Source organism: Teleopsis dalmanni, chromosome 1, assembly GCF_002237135.1.
Source record: "Teleopsis dalmanni isolate 2A chromosome 1, ASM223713v2, whole genome shotgun sequence".
In the NCBI taxonomy this organism is placed as follows: Eukaryota; Metazoa; Arthropoda; class Insecta; order Diptera; family Diopsidae; genus Teleopsis; species Teleopsis dalmanni.
In genome coordinates, this window is record NC_051846.1 from 168,470,517 (window position 1) to 168,492,225 (window position 21,709).

Below are 21,709 nucleotides of genomic sequence, written 5' to 3' on the forward strand. Positions count from 1 at the left end.
ATGGATTAAAGGTGATAAGGAAAGGCGCAGAAAAATAAAAAATTATGGTTTAAAAAATAATTAGATAAAACCTGAATTGCATTATAACTGCTTAATTATGCAGCAATTTTCGCATAATTGCATTAATTAAATTTTAAATTAATTTTAAAAATTTAATTACTTATCTCATGAAAACAGCCAGGCTTAACTTTTTCTAAATGTTATTAATTTTTGAACTTTGGTTAAAATTTTGTTATTTATGCTGTCGCGCTATTTCCAGTTATTTCCAGCTATTTAACTCTTCTTTGTTCCATTTAAAGTGGATGATTTCGAATGGAGTGAATGGCTTTAGTGGTGCAATTTCATCAGTAGTTGAAAAAATGTTGCACAAATTAGTACTAACACTGGTATTCTGTATTGTGTGGTCAAATTAAATTAGTAATAAAAAGCTTAAATTAATTTGCTGCTTTCATGGTCAGCTTGATTGTTGGATTTTTAGTGAAATAGTGAGCTATTTGAGCTATGATACTCATGTACATAATAGAAAAAAAGGATAATGGAATCACACTGAAATAAAGCATTATTCTGAGTGTGGCTTTTGAAATGCGGTTAATTTAAATTTTGTATGAAATAAATGAGTAAAGTTTTAAGTTTTCAACATATGCACAAATAACTTACAATGTTTTCAGTTTAGCATGAATATTATATAGTAGAAAAATTAAAAGAAATTAGATACTAAAAGTTTTAAATTATTTGGATTTTTTTTTTTAAATATGTAAAATATAATATGAGGTGAACTGCATAATATAAGCTTAGAGGTAAAGCTGTATATTTTTAGTAAATTCTATTAAAAATTTACATATTAGAGAACTTAATTAAAAGTTTAAATATTTAAATGTACTTTTTAAGCAGAATGAAGAAAAATAATCTCCTACAAAAATATTCAAATTAAGAGGTTTATGAGGTATAATCATAGCTAGCGAGACACTCATAAATGAAGTATATACAATTTTTCTATCCTTTATACACTAAGTGAGAACATAAACTATTATTAATAATTATTATTAAATATAACATAAAGTCATATATTCAACTAGTTGTGTGTTTCAAAAAGGACTGGGCACATAGCCGTAGTCAAAGGGGATTAGGAAATAAAAATGCAAAATATAATAAAGAAAATCTTGATCAGTTAGAGGAAACGATGATACTTTTGAAATAAGAAACTATAATATATGTGATGAGATTATAATTTATAAAGTGTTAGAGTAGTTATAAAGGACCGTTAGAGAACACGATGCAAATGTATATCTACGCACGCGATGAGATTATGACTTATAACGGCTTAAAATAGTTATAAAGATCGGTAAGAAAAGACGATGTCACTTTTGGTATAAGATACAATCATGTATCCACATGATGAGATTATGTTTCATGAAGGCCGAGAGTATAATAATCTGTAAAATTAATGTCAAATGAAATATTTTGTAGCATATTTGCTCCTCGGCATAATTTTGTCTTTTCTACTGTCAAGACAGAAATAAATATGACTTTTAATATCTTTCTGTTCAAATAAATATCAAATGAGTTCTTAAATACGATTATCAGTAATAATTATCAGTAAAAAAGCCAAAAAAAAAAAATTCTAAAAGATTGATTAAGATCTTTTAGAATTAAGCAGGTTTAGTATATAAAAAATATTGCAGATTGCAGATTGAAAGCACTTTTTTAATTTTCATCGGTTCTGTGATAAGAGTTATTGAAATATATATTTCCATCTCTCAGCATGGTATCCTTTATTGATAAATTTTTTTTTTGTTTTTTAATAAATTTTTAGTTGTTTTTTAATTTTTATCGGTTCTATGATAAGAGTCATTGAAATATATATTTCCATCTCCCAGTATGGCATCCTTTATTGACAAAATTAACTCATCAGCAAATGGATTAACAAACATTCTTTAAAGCTTCATAAGATAAATGTGTATAAGGATACATGTTTGGTTATTTATCTATTCGTATGTATGTCTGAAAAGTAACCTGTTTGGTCATAAACAACGAAATAGCAACGAAAAAGAATAGCACTCTTTTACTGTTTACAAGCAATCCCCTTAAATGTTATCTAACTAAATATTGGTTTATTCGGAAGATTCTTTAATTTTTTCTTATTATTTACATACTTAGTTGGCTGAAAAATAGCATTATTTTTAAAACACTTTCTTGATTTTTGGAGGAGCTGTGATAAAAGTGCTTAAAATATATATTTTCATCTCTCAGTATGGTGTCCTTTACAGCCAATCGTAAATCATCAGCAAATATATTAATTACATTTATCTATTCTTGTGTATGTCTGAAGAGGTTATTAACACCTCTTTGGTCATTAACAACGTAACACTAATCTCTTACTGTTTATAAGCGACCATCTTAAATATTATCTAAATTAATATTGAGTTATTCGGAAGATTCTATCATTATTTTCTTATTATTTGCGTACTTAGTTGACCACTGGAGACATAAGTCTGTGATTTGCTGGCGTCAGCTGGTAGTACCGAGTGATTTTATAACGTTTTGTATTTTAATATAAAATATTGCACTTAACTATTTTAATTTTGTAATGTTAATTTTTTTTGTCGAATGCGACGCATCTGATGACGAAAAGAAACTAAAAGGGTTCGACCAGTAATGAAGAGGCAATAATAAAAATTTGATTAATTTATACAAAATTTCGCTGACCTTACATATTTTTATTTTTATTTTAATTTCTTTGTTAAATAAGTTAACAAATTAAAGCTTAAACAAGAGCTTTCCACAAATATAAATATGTAAATAATAAATTTGCTAACGTATATATTACATTGTTAAAGAATCATAAGTAGCAAAATGTATATATATATATATAAATGATTCTATTAACTTAAAGGGAAGCATTATTTTCTGTCAAAGTAAATACTTTGGTAACTTTTAGTTTTCGAAGTGCAAAATAAATAAGTTTTCAACAAATTTAGCGCAATTCTCAATTGATACAAAAACCACTTTCATCATAAATAGTTTGGACGCGGTTGAAATGCGTTTATTGGACAAACTTATTTATTTCCTAATTTCATTGCGAGCAAAGTTTCTGAAGCAGGGAGTGAAACTCATTTTTATTTTGGTGAAAATATATTTTATACGTGACAACGCAATAAGAGCCAAAAGTTTTTAGTTAAAATATAAATAAATTTGGTCGAAATGAAAAGGCAGCAAAAAGTAATTTGGTGGCATCTGACACCGTAAGTTTTATATCAGCTGCAATTTCATCCAATGGTCACGCATATTTATCATGTTTTTTTGCTACATAATTTCCGTTTCCATTTGGATAATAAATTGCCAAAAAGTAAATAAGACTATAAATAGGTTTCACAGACTCATATTTGTTGGTTTTTATGACTGGAAATAGTCATATGGGAGAAGTTCTACAAATCCAAATATGTTACGGAAATATTTTCTTCCTTCAAAAAGAATACTTGAAATAACTTCTGGAATACTACAAACAAACAAAAAAAGGAAATGTGTCATAATTTTTGGAATCTATTACGTTATTTTCACATTCACTTTAACTATGAGACGTGGGTAATTGTTTCGCTTTTTTATTTCATAAAAGAAGAATCTATTATTTGTAGATTATGTTCATTTTTTACTGTATACTTTATTATTTACTAAAAGTGAAAGAAAGCTTTATGCCTAATAAGTCAGATATATGACTCACATTTTTTTTTTAACACTAATCTTATTAATAATTATTTTTCTAGTATGCGAAAAAGATTTGGTTGTAAAATTCTTAATTAGTAATAATTATTTATGTTAGTTTCACTATAAAGAAAATAAAGATTTGGTAAGAATTATCATTGTATTTTTTATTTATTATTGTTACGGGATGTGGTACTGCGACCACCGGGTCTATTGTGCTTCCTTCTGGGCTTAGAGTAGGTCTTTAAATCCCGTTGCGTCAATAAAAAGTACTATAGAACCTACTTTGTAGAGTTTTATTGCCTCTTCCGTAAGAATATACATTCCCTAGAATGCATTAGCGCAGGGCATTCTAATAACACTTGTCTGGCTGACTCGATATTCTCTTCGCGGAATCTACAGTATACATTAGTATGTACCTTGTCTCGTATTTTAGTTTACAGTGCCATGTTAGGATTCCTGTGATGTTACTAAATTTTTCTTTTGATAGGTTCATACCATTATGGTATCTTCTATTGTTATAGGTGCCAATAAGTGATTTGGATTATATATTATATATATTATGTCAGTAATCCCTTTTGTTCTATTTCTCCTTTATTTTTATGAGAGAAAGGTGGGTACTGTGTCCTAATTTATAGAAAGTTTCTGGCCATATCGTAAGTCTAACTGAATAATTTTTATTGTCACCATGACAGTCCTTTTCATTTAGTTTTTGTGAAATTTTTGGCTAAGATTATTGTAATTATGGTAAAATAACAAAAAGTTGTTAACCATCTCACTAACAACCAAGAACTTCTTTAAAATATTCAAGATACACTGATTTAATTAGCATTTTCTTTTTGTCTCTTTGCACTGTATTTTGTCTCTTTGCATTGTATTTTGTACTTACTTAAAATACTTGTTTTCTACGAAGAAAAAACACAGAAATTTATTTAATTACCACTTAATTAAATTCAGGAACTTAAACGCAACTATTTATTTTCTCAAACTTCGACAATTGTCAACTACACAAAGCTTTCGTATCTCTCCTTTCGTGTTCCATTTTATTTCTGCCTTGAAATAAAAGTCACTTATACGCCACGTTGTATGCAAATTTCCATACACAAAAATGAAAATGGTTGGTGTAAATGTTTGACAAGTTTTTGTGGAAATTATTTTTACTTCGTGTAGCCAGCTTTTGTTTTAGAATTTAAAATTTAGCCAATTTAAAATAAAACGATATGACCAACTGAAATACTTTTCCATTTTCACAGGAAAATTTCCATACCAAGATGGCGAAGTCTGCCTCTCCAGCAATGTGCGCCAAGGAGTATCATCGGAGTTCATAAAGTGTTGCTGACTTTTGTATTGTATTTTGTTTCCTATTGTTTTTGCACCTTCATTTGAGTCCTTTTTGTATTCCTGCTATTGCTAGTCAATGTGGATGAAGCATTTAGTCTGTGTGCATAAATGTGTTGAATATTTAAAGAAAGCACTTCTTTGGAAATGTAAGAGGTTTTTGAATTAAAACTGCAAGTTAATTAAAAACAATATTTTTAGAGTTCGTTTGTCTTTTGCTACTGACATAACTATGACTTTCTTGTATTTTTAGTGTATTTTCACAGCAAAGCAAAATTCTTAACTTCCGGGTAAATTGTTATGTATCTTTATTTTTAACACACATCTTAGAAAACTCAACTGTCATGTCTGAGAAATGAAGCAAAACATAATGAGGAAGAATTACACATGAAAATTAATGCAGAGTAACGAGCATCTCATGTTTACACAATACAAAAAGAAAAAGTGTCCTGACGAAATAAAAAAGCATATGCTGGATGTTACATGGCTAAGAGATGTGTATCTGATTATGTGTGAAATCCTTTACCTTTATGAGTTGAGGTACTTGAAAAGTATAAAAGTAAACACAAACACGTGCGGATAGGTTTTTGTTAAATACACAGGAAAAATAGATGTTTTAAAAAAATACAATATATATATTATATACGTTTAGGTTGATTTCTTAAGGATATACATATGTTAATAGAAAAGATACAGTGATCCATACATAATAAAATTATGGCAAAAAATAAGGGACTACAAAGGACCAGTAGCTACGGGAGCATACCTTTAGGCTTCAGCAAACCTGCAATTCGAGTACTTACTGAAGTACTAACGGAGGACTGTGCCATTGCGCCTATGCTCCAACGGTGATGAATTCCAACAATTGGATTATTTAGGAGTTGCTAAAATGAAGAGGAGGTAGAATTTATCAACAGCTTCCTGTGTCTCTGTCCAGGACTGCAAAAACACCCTAAAGGCGACTTTAATGTCTTGGGGATCGCTTTTTGACTGAGACAATGAAAGCAAACTTATCGGATATCCTCAACGGCATCTGGAAAACTAAATGGTTTAATAAGGATAGAAGATAACAAAGGTTAGCAACTCGTCTTTTTCGGTATAATTTTTGAGAGTATCATAATGGGACATATATGCCTCCGAGTGGAAGTGCTGACAACTGTCAACACGTGCCTTCTGAACCTAACTTAAGCTACGGAAGCATATCAGTACGGGGTTTAAATGAAAAAGGAACTGTGGAATGAAAAATATGAAATAGTGACAGTAGTTTCAGAAAAATGAAAAGTATGGAACTAAAATGAAAGAGAAGTGCAGAAAAAAATAATTCATAAGTGTTTACAAATTGCAACAATTTAGAATTTATAGCTAAGAAGAAAATATTTTCACTTATTTGTCTTCAAACTGCCTGAAGACCTCAGTGTGTCTAGTTTCAAAGATATTTCATACATATATTTGAAAATACATATATTCAAACCCACTATAAATTTGGATCAATCGATGTGATTTTTGGACGTGTGCGATAATGTATTAAACATTTGCGTTGCAATTTAGAATTATTTGATAATGAACCGGTCTTTTTAATTTTAATAATAATATAATGTTGAGAGATTTCATACTGTGACCAAATCCATTGCGTCCCCCTCACGCGTTTTCTTGTGTCCGATTTCTTGGATAAATTGTGGTATCATGCCTTTTTGACTATCTTTTGTTACTTTATTTAATATAATATTCAATGAATGTTTCATTCAAGCGTTAGTAATACTTTATTTGTTTATTTGAAAATGTTTAAAAGGAGCACCAAAGTTTTGGATCGAACAATTTAAGTTAAGACTTCAGGTATTTAAATTGTATTCGGTAATGAATAAAATCGTGTTACTATAATTATTTTTATTACAAAATCAGGAAATTTTATATTGCGATCTAGACGTTTATTGTAACCCTTTTGAGGACTTAGGGTATATGTACAATTTTTTCTAAGAATTCTGGTACTTAACTTATTTAACAATGTCTTTTTTCTTCATTCATTCTTAGATGCCCTACTAAATATTTATTTGGTTCATACAATTGTACCAGGTAGACTTCCAGCATGAGACTTCCAGACTTTCCGTTCTCATTCTTTTCCTTAAGAGTTGTACAAGCAGCATAGGTCATAGTTATTTAATATTATTAATATTTTAATATTTCTATAATATTTTTAATATTATAATAACAATAATAATATAATATTTTTATATCAATAATATAAATTTAATATAATAATATTAATAATATTTTTATTATAACAAGAAGATCAAGAAGATAGAATTGATGAATTCTTTATTAACAATAATCAAAAGAAATTCTGTTTCACGTTTTAATTGTAAACTCATAAAAATTTCATTTCATGGTCAGTCAAACTTCAATAAATGAACTAAAATTTTTGTTGTTGTTTTTTAATTTTATTTGAACCCTTCTAAAATTTGTAGGATTAAAAATTAAATTAAATTTAAAAGAATCTGCACTTTTTTAGTAATACTTTCAAAAATCCTTATATCCTTTCAAGCCACATGAAAAATAGCCTTTGATATTCAAAAATGGTATTCAGAAAGAAACATTTTTTTAAAAGTAACAAACACTAAAAGGTGGCAACATTGTTACAGATTAATGACTCACCTAATGCAGTGTAGTAATGAAAGACTACTAAACACTTTTTTTTTCATTTAGCGCAGCATTAAGGCTGTCAAAGTGAATAATACACACAACTAAACACGTATGCATTACATATTTACACATACGGGCATATTTACATGAATGGTGAACAGTGCAAAACACCCTAAGAGCATACTTAGGCAAACATATTGCTTACCGAGCATCCTTGCTTGCGCCTTGAGCAAAAGCCGAAGAAGACACCGACATCGACACCGACACCGACACTGACAGCAGACACGTTTCTTGCGTTTACATTGCGCAAATGAGGTGGCGCGGGTTGAGGCGGTGGTAGGAGTAAATAACGTGTGTTGTTTTAATTTTAAAAGGTTTTTTTCATACTTATTTTTCTTTTAATAAAGCAACAAAACCACTTTAACACGCATTTACAATTTTAACAGCACGGCTAAGCACAGGGGCAGGGTAAAAGGTATTTTGTTTTAATTATGTTTTGTTATTTCTTTATTTAAAAATGTTTTTTATTTTCATTTTTTTTTAGTTTTAAATATTTTTAAATACTAAGTTTAGCGGGTTTTAAAGTCTCTCCTATTTTGTTTTTTTTTCCATTGGAACCGAGACTTTTATTTTTTTAGAAATTCGATTTTGAACATGAACGATACGAATGATATCATTTAAGGATAGGAATTATCATTGTTTTAAGAATATTAATGTTTATCATCTATCACTTCATCAGACTCAGCAATAAGTGACCTTAGAAGCGGAACCCTTCCCGAGGAGCTTATAGCCCCGAGATTTGATTACGCGATTCGCAAATAATTTCAGGGCTCTATATTTTATGTATTTTTTAATGGGATCAATCTTGAGATCCCTGAGGATGTCATTCATCCTAATGTATCATGGTATTTTGAAAAGTCTTCTCAGAGCCTGGCTTTGTGCAATTTCTAGCTGGCAAATATTAGTGTTTCAAGCTTTGCTAAATAGTACACATTCTTCTCCACTTTAAGAAGCTTTTGGTACAGTAATTATCACCTACATATTATATCAACTATTATCCTTTCTAATAATTATACCTATAATCAAGCCGTGATATTTATGCATAAAATTCATATAAACTACCAGAAAAACTTTTAAAAGTTTTCTAAAAATAAACCTTCAAAGTTAATTTTTCTAACCAACTACTAAAAAATATAATTAATATTAAAACAAAACTTACCCTTTCTAAATCCACTTCCCTCATGAACACGTTTAATCAAATTCTATCTACACTTTACCACCTTTCCTGTAAAAATGTTGACTGAAACTTGGTTGTGTGTATTCTTGCATGTAGAAAATCCAGTCTAATTATTTTATAACTTTTTTAACAACCAACTTAGTAAGACGCTAAAAACTATAATAAAAACTTTTTGAATAAAAGATGAAACCTTTTCTTTTATTACGCTTTGATGGTTGGTAAAAGTTGGAAAAAAAATCCTTTTTCTATTTCCACGTATTTCTAAGTAACTTTTGAACTTAATATTAGACTTAAATTATTTCGTAGTTTCGGGCACTTAAGTAGTAGCAACAGTTTAATGTGGGTGTACACCTACTAATATGCTTGTAAGTTATATGATTAAACCCATTTTAAGTACATTTATCATAAAAGTTTGTTTCTTCAAGTGATCAGAACTAAAACAAGTATGCCAACTTAATCGACATTGTTGTTTTTAAGTTTGAAGATAGAGTGATAATGTACCTGAAGAGAAACTTTTTAAGTACATATGAGTATTGTAAATATAAGATAATAATTTTCAACTATATTTGTCTTTATAACACTTGCATATATGAAATTTTTGAATCGTATATTATCCAAAAGTTGATCATATATTCACATACATGTAGAATTTCATTAATAGTATAATATATTCATCAATAGAACCCTTTTTGCTCTACTCGATTTTGAGTAAACAGGGCATCTTTCATGTGTAGTCCTTAGCGTCGGACACATCATTTATTGAGCGGATAATCGTTTGAAGAGAAGAGCATTAGTAAGTAGTCGGGTGCAGCAATTCTGATATTCTTAACAATTAACATTAACTATTAAATTAGAATATATAAAATTTGAAAACAAATTGAAAATATATAAATATATATAGAACATATATAAATCGATCAATTCTGTCCACTAAGAAGTTGCAAAATTGTGTTTAACGATATGGATGAATGCTTTGTGCTAATAAGAAATCAGGAATAAATTACAATAAAGAATGATTAAATAAGTGACTCAAAATTAAATAAGGGACTCAAATTTTTTGTCCTACGATATGACGAGATGTACGACGCACTGTTCAATCTCTTTGCAACAACTTATCGTTCAAGTCGAAGATATTTACCGCTTCATAGATTAACTCTTGTAATGTCATTTTATATCCAAAGATATACAATTCAGATCTTTAACTACGCCGAACTATTTATCTTCGGATTCTAAATGTGTTTCATGAACAGCATGTGGGTTTTCTACATTAGAAGAAAAACACCAGAAATGACCTATAATTTTAAAGCCTATCCGAAAAATTTCCACACAATAAGTGGTCATTAGAGTTAAGTTCTTGGGTCACGTAAATCTTATATGCTAAGCAAGTGAAATAATATATTCAATTATTACGAATAATTAATTATAAGAAAAAATTTTGATCAGCCAAAAATTCAAGTAATTAATTAAATATTAAAATTTTATTGTTATGTTTTACTACTGTTCGAAATACCTCTCTATTGAAAATAATAGTTTGTATTAAGAATTTAGTTTTTTTTTATCAAAATTCTGGTTAAAAATCAATTTAATGTAAATAGTTTACTTAAAAAATACCTTAACAATGCTTTAATGTATCACTAAATTATAATTTTCATAAAACAAACATAACAAACATATATATAAGCAGATATCTTAAAGAAAGTTAAGTGTTTTATTTAATATGTATGTTTCTGGTATTAGTAACGAGACTCAGGATAAACTTGTACGTATTTCGATTTGCTAAATACAAATATATATTTTTTGACTTATTAATAAAAAAAAGTTGATTTTGTCCTATAACTTAAATTCTATTTTAAATCGAATAAAAAAATGGAAAAGAAATATCGAAACTTCTCTAAAAATTAATTAATAAAAAATATTGTTTTTGCCTTATGATAAGAATTCTATTTTAAATAGGAAAGGATGTAATGGAGAGAAAATGTTCAAATTAAATAATGTTTTATATATAATATAATATACTGATAAAAATAATGTTATCATACGCAAAGAGGGTTCCACAAGAAACTCAACTAGTTTATGAAGGTTTTTCTATAGATTTCTAATAAATTTGTAAATACTGTTAAAAATATATAACGTAATCCTCATATATTTTAACCTTTCATATAATTTGATAAAATTTAACTAAATTACTGCATATATAACTAAGTGAGATTTATTATTTTTCGTTGCCTGAAGTCCTTTTGATTTATTTATATATTTGAGTTTATTTGAGTTGGTAGTTGCCATTAATACAAATGGGTAAACACCATTTCATATATTTATTCACATAAAAATAAACAAAATATTAAACCCTTTTATATGCAGGATTTTATTTTTTGCCTTAATTTTGTATATTTTTTTGATGCATTTTTTTTTGCAGCAAACAAAAAAGTTGCTGATAAATTGCAATGCTCATATGAATTTATTCCGCAGGATAATTAAAATTGTGTTTATCTTTGTTTGTAGCATTTAGTCCAGCGGAACTTAACAGTTGAAAAGTGCATATGGGGAAATGTGCGGGGCAAGTGTGTACGTTTCACACCCGTAATAAAAATACAAAAGAATGATGCGATATAATTACAAAATTTCAACTTATAAAAAGGATCTTCGCATTAATATGTGATATGCAGTGTTTGCGAATATACCAGCAATAAAAAAATGAGAAGGAAGTTTCCTCACATAAAAAGCATAAAAAGTAAACAACTAGTAAATAGGAAATAAAAACAATGGGGCGAGACAAAAAAAGGAAGCTGTGACCACATGCTATGCGGCTTGTTCCATAAAAAATGAGGAATATGAAAATGTTTCCACCACCACAATGCCAACATGAGGCACATTAGTACACAAGCATCAGCCGCGTCAGCCGCATCAGTATCAGACGCACCAGTATCAGTAGCTGGAAGTATGGCAACACCATTTTGTGCTGGAATCGCATCTGCAGTTATGTCATGCAACTTCCGCATCACATCTTTGTCACGTTGTGTAGCGCGTGAAAAGCATCATATTGTCTGCTGAGCTCCATTTTAAAATTTTTACATTTTAACATTTCGAGTTTTGTACTTCGCATTTTGCAGTTTGCAGTTCGCATTCTGCATTTTCCATTTTCCATTCTGCATTTTGGATTCTACATTTCGTATCGCTTATTTCGCATTTCACATTTCGCATTCAGTGCAGTTAGTCAGCTGCGCTGTTATGAAGTTGGTAAATGTCAGAATTTTCTCTATGGTTGCATTTAAATAACATTTTAGCTGAGATTTTTGCATATTTAAATTTGTACACTTGTTACCCTTTCGAAGAAGTTTGTTTTTCACTTAGTAGTCCCCGCCCAGGACTTCGATGTATGGCGACGTACGTGCGGACATGCAGACACTTCAAATGTTTTCGCACCAAATATGTACATAGAAATAAATATATAATCTTATGTCATACATATTAAAAGTACATATGTATATATAATAAATTCTTATATGTATATTTTTATTCTTATTTTTATGCTTTTCTTGTGCATTTTTAAGAAGTAGAAAAGCAGAAAATCAATTTCGAAGCTGCTTAGTTTTATGCTAGTCTTCAGCTTAGCTTAAAATGGCTACTAAAATTTTATATTTCAATCAGTTTGCAGAGGAAATTTCATTTCTTTCTGAATATTTTAAAAGTTTGCCCTTAAAGCAACACCACAGTATGGAAAAAGCGAAAAATCTGAGCTTCAAGTTTTTTTTATTTTTATTTAAATTTTTTATTTAAGTGCAATTTTTGTGCTATTTATTTAAAAATATTTTTTTATGAAATGCAATTTTCTGAATATAAAATTTGTTTTTATTAAAAATAATATTTTAATAATAAAAAGATTATTTCTTATCTATTCAACAACCACCCAATTGACCCGTTCGCAATGTTTGCTTAGTGTTGGAATATTTTTTCCATGGTACGAGTATCTGAAATTGTGATTCAATAAGCTTTAAAAAAAATAAATATAAATAAAATTTATTAGAAATTTGTAAAATATTGTGGACAGAAAAGATTTCCAACTGTTTGATGTAGTTTTTAATATTATAAAAAACTTTGTAGGCATTTTGTGCTAATTTTTTATGACGAAAAGAAACTATTGAAAATTTAGAAGGGTTTGAATAGAAATGAAAAGACAATAACAAAAAGTTTAGTTAATTTATTCTTTTTATTGAAATTTTGTGTTTTTTTTTGCATTTATTTAAATACGTATTTTTATTGTATTTAATATTATTTTAATTAAATTTTCTTCATTTGATTTAATTCTAATTAATTGAATATTTTTTATTGTTATTAGAGTAAATTCTACTAATACAGCAAAGTCCAGGTTAATAATTTAAAAAAAAAATTTTATAAAAACAAAATTTGCTTTCATATATTAATATCTTTCAACACATTAACCTTAAATATTTCCTACTAATCACATTCAAAAATATTGAGACTGTACCATAAATAATATCGTTTAATTCAAGTCTCTAATAAACATATTTTTAACTTTAATCTTGTCTCGATAGCTTTGCCGTTAAAGTTAAAAATTTATGTACTATTTGGAAACTTCATTACATCAAAATAATATTTAATGTATAAAAAATGTGAACAATTTATATATCTAAATTTCTTTACTGAATGAGAATTATAAATTATCTGCTGCCGTAGCATAACAAATGAAATGGCATACGCCCAATATATAAAATAGAATCTTAACCACGGTTGCCACTTGAAAATTTTTTTCTGTACCAAAATTGGTTTAAAAAGGTACCATTTCTGTAAAAAAAGGTCCAAAATTTTTTTGGACCTTTTTGTTTTCTCGTTCTGTGTTTTTTAGAGTGTTATAAATGAACAAAATATAAAATAGTGCAAAGTTGCATTTATAAAAAAAATTAATTGGAAATATCCACAATAAAATTGGGTCGACAAAAATGTACCAGTTTTTGAAAATGAGTACAAAACGAAAAAAAAAAAAAAAAAGTACAAATTTTGGTACTAAAGTACCATAAGTGGCAACCGTGATCTTAACAGAAACAAATGGCATGGAATTTATGGATATAGAAAACAATATATATAGTAGAGATTTAAATAAAGTGAAAACTATATAAGACTGCTGCAAAGTAAACATTTCAGTCAGTTGTTTATAAGCAATTTCTTAAGGTGACATCGATGAGTAGATTTTCGTTAAGAAACACTGTTATTGAATGCTTTTAATAACATACCTAGAAAGCAGATAATATATTCTACACAAAATATTTTCATCTGCACATGTATATTAATGTATTTTGAGATTAAACAATAATGCAAACAAATTTTAATTAAAATGTCTAAGAATTGTTATGTTATATAGCCATTTCTGATTTTAAAATCCAATAATCCCAATCAGATCGAGTTGATTTACAAACTAAGCTGGAAACTTCATTGTATTAAATTCATTATCAATAATATGAAACATGTATATAAACTATATGGAACCAAATTTTTTTAACTGAATGAGAATTATAATTTTGTGTTCTGAACTTGAAATGTTCATTTCTGATATTAAGTTACCCAGCTTCAGCATAAAAGCGATGTCTGGAGTACAACATTTTTGTTTTCACACACTTTATTTTTTTTTAATTTCTTTGGGATGATGAAATATATATACACTCTTTTATATTGAATAATATGTATGTGGTTATAACATTCTAGTTTTGAAGTTTTTAATAAAAGTTGATGTTTCTTTTGGAGCATATTTATTAATAATAAATTTGATTTTATAATAAATTAAGAAATAAATAAATTTACAAAATAAATTTTATTACAGGTTTTTGTATACAAAATGTATTTCCTGTCATGTAAACTTTAATTGCTTAATTTTTATGGGGCCTTATGCCCCACTAGGGATAGCGGACCCTAAAAAAAGAATAAGTTCAATTATACCACTTAATATACTGGTGGATTGATAATTACCTGACTTAACAACCAGTGGCGACGTCAAAACAAAATTAATTATATTTTGTATATCTGGCAAGTTTTAAACGGGAGCTATAAAAGTTTCGAATTCAGCAGATATTTTGTTAGCTTTTTGCAAATAATTGAAGTAATGAACCTTGGTGATTTTTGCGTGTAATATGATCTAAAAATTTAATTGTGTGAGATAGCAGAGACGACAAATATATCATATAAACGAGTACCGAATATTTTATATAAATATTTGAGTATGAAAAAGCTTTGGGCAAGATGGGTGCCGCGTTTGCTCACAATTGACCAAAAACGACAACAACTTCGGCATTCTAAACATAATTTACCATAGTAATGTTTATGCACAATCTAGCTGACTGTGAGTGTTGAGTAGTGATAATTGATAAAACATGACATGACTTTACACCTGAGGGAAAACTATAAGCCAGAGAACGGACGGAGCCCAAAGGGTAGCGAGCATGACCTTAACAATCGGCTAGAAAAGTTTTGCCTTTAATATTTAGGAACTCGTGGAATGATTTTTATAGACTACTATTATATATTATTGGATCTATTGACTGACGAAATCAACTTTGTTTTTGCGGGATAACGCAATACGTCACACGTCAATAAAAACCATGGCAAAATTAAATGATTTACGGTACGAGCAACTCGATCATATTACCGATCATATTCTTTAGATTTGGCTTCCAGTGACTATTACTTGTTGCCAAACTTGAAAAGATGGCTTTAGTGAAAGTGATTCGCATCAAACAATAAAGTGGAGTAGGAAACTGAAGTATATTTTGAAAGACTTGATAAATCGTATTATTTAAAAGTTATTAAAATGTTCAAAGATCGTTGGACCCGGTGTAACAAACTAATAGGGAAATATACGGATATTGAAGTAAAAAATATAATTTTTAAAAAAAATTGCGTTTTTATTACTTAGGCCGGTTATTTATCAATTCGTCTAGTACTATACTAAATAAAATTCTGATCATAAGGTATAGAAATTTTATTATTTTTTTTATAAAGTGTGTTTTCGAACAGTAGTGAACTACAACAACAAAAATTCATTTTATATTAATTTCATTATTTGAATTTTTGCCCATATAGCTGTTTCGAATATTGCCAAATACCCACCATCAGTGGTTTCGGAAATAATTCCTGTATTTAATTATTCGTAAATAATTTTTTGAGACTGCAAGTACCAGAAATCGAACTCGTGTCCTGCCCAAATTTGAAGCTCAGAGCCAGCGTTCAGTAGTCAACTGACACAAAGCCATATTTGACTTTTTTTATATTCGCACATTTTTTTGGAGTTTTGGTGGTTTGCTGTGAAGGTCCATTCAAAAATTCAGCTATAGAATAATTGAATTAATTAATTGTATTTTATAAAGAGGTTTTTTTGAACAGTAGTGAATTACAGCAACAAAAATTTTATATTATTTTAATTAATTGAATTTTTGGTCGACCATATAGCTGTTTCGAATATTGCCAAATTATATTTTTATTTATATTTTTAATTGTTAAATTTCAATACCATTTTATTTTTTTTTAAATTTATTTATTATAATTAATTATAAAATATAAAATCTTGTAACTAGGATAAGAAAAACCAGCGCTACCTGCCATGACTTTTAGCTCGTAAAAATTTAAATTATTAAACTTTTTGTTAAATTAAAAATGTCAGTATAAGAGTTTTGCTTTATATTTTATATATAGAAATCATTTTTAAGTAAATTTTCATTATTTTTAAGTGAAATCAAAAAGTTCGATCAAATTATTTTGATGAAAAAATTTCATTGACTTCGCATCCCTACACCACACATATGTGACTATAAAGCCAAACTTGTAAATTCTTCAAATAAAATAAACCAAAATGAAAAAAACAAGGTACAGAGCAATTTTTGGTAATTGAGAAACTTGCAGAAACCAAAGAAATTGGACTTTTCAATCATAACTTCACTTTACTTTTAAGGTTGGCAAAAAACCTGGTACAAGTTAAATTTGCCTGGATTTGATAGGAGGGATATACGTACGTACACAAGCCTTACCAACTTTGGACAAACAAATTTGTGAAAAATTTCCTGAGTTTCCTGAGTACACAAGAAAGGAAAGTGTAAACTTTTGATCATATTTTATCGTTCCAAAGGCGAAGTATTGAAAAAATATATAACTACAATCAGCTAAAATGGGAGAAAAATAACAAAAACTACGAATTTTTTTTATTTGTTTGATGTTTCATCGCTTGGAATTGCAACAAACTTTAAAGGAAGTTAAGGACAAATACCGATAAAAAATAATAAAAAATGAAATCTCAGGCGCTTATAAAATCAGTGGCAAAAAATAAACTAATTTCACAAAAAGTTTGTGAAGGACTTAAGTGGATTTTATAAGCAATTTGTCAATCATTACAAAAATAAAGAAAATTCGCTTAAGCGAAAAATCAATTTTTCAACTTAAAAGGACAAACTCCTAACAAAAAGTAAATGATATCAATTGCATTCTTATTTTATTCTTTATTTTATTTTCCAAGGAATTATTTTCCTTGAAATTTTTGAATTTTTGAATATAAGACAAACTTTTTTCTTGGCATGAAATCTGAAAATGATGAAAAACATATTGGCAAAAGTGAACTGACAAAACTTTTAAGCAGAATTTTCCCTTCCTTTGTGTATTTACAACAACAACAACAACAACAACAATAAAGGATAAAGGATATATTTTTGCCATATTATAGTCTCAGCAAATAGAAAAAAAAAATTCGTTGACGAAAATGGGTAAAATGAGAATTAAATGCACGTATGCAAAATAAACAATAAAACGGCAAATGAAGCGAAAATTTCAGCATTTCGCTAAAATGCTGAGATACAAAATAAATTTTCAATATAACACAGGTAGATAAAAGTTTTATACGCTACATCATTCATAGCAATAATCATGTTTAACAAATCATACTTAAGTGTACCAAATCCTTAGCATTACGAAGCTTAAGCCTTTCAAATTACGCACTTAAGTGTGTGTAATAAAATCCTGAAATCCTGTGTATGCGTGTGTATTAAATATGAAAGAATATTCATTAATTATTTTGACTTTTGGAAGAGTGACATTACATTAGCACTCGACATTGCTTCCGAGGTCCTGGTGAGAAATTGTATGGGAACGTGTTTTGCGCAAATAATCAACACCGCCGCCATGACATGGAATGACTTTGCTGAAGATTAAGGAGTTTTATTTAGGCGGATACAGTTTGTTAAAGGAATAGCTGCTCTGCTTGAGTATTGGCACTTCGCTGCTCTGCACTAAAGGAGGAAACACAAAATGGCAAATAGTGCGCATTTTTGTGCTTTGTGACATTTGTCAAAATGAGTAATGATGCTGCTGGATGTGACTTCATGTCACTGCTCACAATTAGAGAATTTCACTTTGAGCGCTTTTAAGAGGAATTCGTCAATTTTCAAATGGATTTTATGAGTTTGCGAATCGATGTGACTTTGTTTGTATATAACTTTATTACGTTATGCGTTCAAGAAAAGTAGTTCCGCACACATATATATATATAGTATATATACTATATTAATCATTTATGAAAAATGTTTGTAAAAGCAAATAACAATACCACAGATGAACTTATCATTACTTGTTTTAACAGGTATTTAAAGCAGTGGGGGGTTTAAATGGTTATGAATTTTAAATGATGCGAAATTACAATGTTCTTAAAGAAAACCAAGTTACTGTCATTAAATGAATGACAGTAACTTTGTAATTTTAATATATGAAATGATTTGTTAGAAGAAATATTTAAGAATTTAAAATATTTCAAATTTGGAAGAAATTTTTAATGTTGAAAATGTTTGTATAGAAGTTTTTAAAGAAGTTTAAACCCCGATGGTACTTTTATTCGTTATTTCATTTCTAATTGAATATACTTCCATAGACATCAGAAATAAAATATTCAATATTTGAAAAAAATGTTCAACATTGAAAATATTTATATAGAGATTTTGTAAAGACATTTTAAATACTGATGGCACTTTTCTTCGTCATTTCATTTCTAATTGAATATAATCGCACTGTTATATCGACAGAAATTTGAAACCCTGATTTTACTTTCATTCGTCATTTAATTTTCTATTGAATGTCATCGAAAATTTTTAAGGTACAAATTTCATATGAATATTTTTCACATGTAAAACATTTAATATTTGAAAAAAATTGCGATTGCATATATTTTAGAGGTACAACATTTATATGATGATTTCTAACATTTAAAACATTTAAGTTGGGTTGAGAATTTCATGAAGTGAAGAGTAGTACGAAGGTATAAGTAGCATTGACAAAAACAATGTTGTCTTGTGATCTTTAGGAAGTTGTTTGTATGTACAAAATTTATTTAAGAGGTTAGTGTGAAATTGTTAATTAATAGTTGGAAATAAATTTAATTTAATTAATTTTTAGACAAAAAATTTTATAAGTCTCAGTAATGAGAATATTTTTAATATATAATTACAGTATTTTAAAAATTAATGTTGTGGTATTTTTTCTTGAGTTTTATTTGTTTTTGTTGAGAATTGAAATCTTTAAAAAACTTTAAATAACTTAAAATTGTTGATTCATGTTTTCTATACAGTTACATTTATAGTATAAGTCACTATTTACTGGTTAAGAATTTGTTAAAAATGCACTCTACCTTTGTTCTGGGTTTAGCTATAAACTTCAGCTGATATATTCACATAACATATTTGTTCTGAAAATTTAATATAAAATATTATGTATCATTTATGAAAGTATGTATCTTAGGTTATACGAATTCATAATCACAAAGATTAAGTTTAATTTAATATAAGTTGGTATAGTTCTCAAAATATTCGACAATGACTTGATGTTTCTTTGATTTAGTCCTAGGATAATCTATGCCTTCGCTGATTTCTAATCCAAGTATTTAGAAATCTTCATGGTAAAGTAGAGGTTCTGTTAATCGATTAACATAACATATTTTTACGTTATGTCAATTGTTAATTGTTTGTTAGTTGTTATATTACTCTTGAGTCATTGTCTGATGAAATTGATGAGAGCCACATATTACATTTAAAAATATAAAATAAAAATTGATCTATTTTTATAATTCCTAATTAGAATTTTGGAAAATTTAATACAGAAAACACCAAGCAAATCACAAATTATAATAAAAAAAAATATTATATTTAAAAAAAATAATGTTTTTTTAAATTTTACTAAGCTCTTATCTTTCTCAACATTCGTATATTATTTACAGATAGCTCCACCAGATGTTTGTACTAATTTTTCAACTGATATTGTTGTATGGTGTCAAAGTTTAAATAAATATATTTCTTTGTTTGTTTATATTCTAAAATAGAAAATTTTATTAAAATTCTATTAAACAAAAATACTATTTATAGAATTATTTTTAGTTTAAACAAGCATCACAGAATTATATTAGGTAAATAAACACACTTTTTAGTAGCCCTTCTTTTTGTATCCGCCACCACCATGTCCACCATGGCCTCCATGACCACCACCACCTATGCCTCCAGGACCTCCACCGATTGAATTACCAGGTCCATCAAAACCACCTGGGCCACCACCAAATCCACCAGGTCCACCACCAATACCGCCACCGTGTCCACCATGACCACCACCTGGGCCGAAACCGCCAGATCCACCACCAATTCCACTACCACCACCACCACCATGACCACCACCTGGTCCGAATCCATCGGAACCACCTCCAATTCCGCCAGGACCACCACCTATTCCGCCACCGTGTCCGCCAGAACCGCCACCGAGACCGCCACCATGACCACCACCAAGACCAGGCCCACCGCCACCACCACCACCACCGAGACCAGAACCACCGCCAAGGCCGCCACCATGGCCGCCGCCATGACCACCTCCAATACCCCCTGGGCCGCCACCAAAACCACCTGGTCCGCCACCAATACCTCCTGGGCCGCCACCAATTCCACCTCCACCACCATGACCACCAGGTCCTCCACCTAATCCACCACCGTGACCTCCACCTAAGCCACTTCCACCACCACCACCAAATCCACTACCAGATCCACCACCGTGACTACCACCGCCACCTCCAGTGCCATATCCGTTCACTGCTATTACGCCCACCATTAAGGCGAGACATGATATCTTGAAAAATTAAATATTTCAAATTAAAATCATTGAATATAAAAAACATTAAATTTATTTATTTTCACTCACTAAGTATTTATTCATATTTAGTTTAATGCTTTGTGAATTTCTGCTGCAACTGATGTCAGTTTGATTTAAATTAAACAATTTATACTTTTCTAATCAATTATAGATGCAGGTCTATACTGCATCACTTCACTCCACTTCACTTTACTCCACTCCACTCGATCTACTCAATGCAAATCTTATCTCTTAGGCACAGAGAAGCTAAATCTAATTGCATAAGTACATCTATTTAATGCATTTGGCTGTGTGCTTCGTTCTAGACTTTCCACTGAAATTCATTTGAAGAGCTTAAATTTCATTAATAGTCTATGAATATTTATTAAAAATATCAATTTAATTATATATATTATTTTTACTTTTTGCATATAGTTAAACTGTTGTTTCAATAAAAGTTGAATTTAATTCGTCGTGTGCTTTTTTCCAAACCGGAGGTTAAAATTTATTATTCAAAACGGCATTCGTTTTCGTGATGTCAGATATGTCAATAATATCAATAATTTTATTTCGATTATATACATTTTTTTCTCTTATATATATTTATATATAAATATTTGTATTTACAATTTTTATTATGCAATTAAAAATTTG

General features: G+C 28.8%; 1 protein-coding gene across 1 annotated transcript; it reads right to left on the reverse strand.

The window, feature by feature from the left end:
- Positions 1-20,268: 20,268 nt before the first annotated feature.
- LOC119670050 (acanthoscurrin-2-like) lies at positions 20,269-21,231 on the reverse strand. The gene is made up of 2 exons (XM_038080153.1): positions 21,125-21,231; positions 20,269-21,052 (listed from the first exon to the last, which is right to left on the reverse strand). Exons 1-2 carry the CDS (start codon positions 21,137-21,139, stop codon positions 20,366-20,368), a joined length of 702 nt encoding a protein of 233 aa, XP_037936081.1. The 5' UTR covers positions 21,140-21,231; the 3' UTR covers positions 20,269-20,365.
- Between the last annotated feature and the right edge of the window lie 478 nt (positions 21,232-21,709).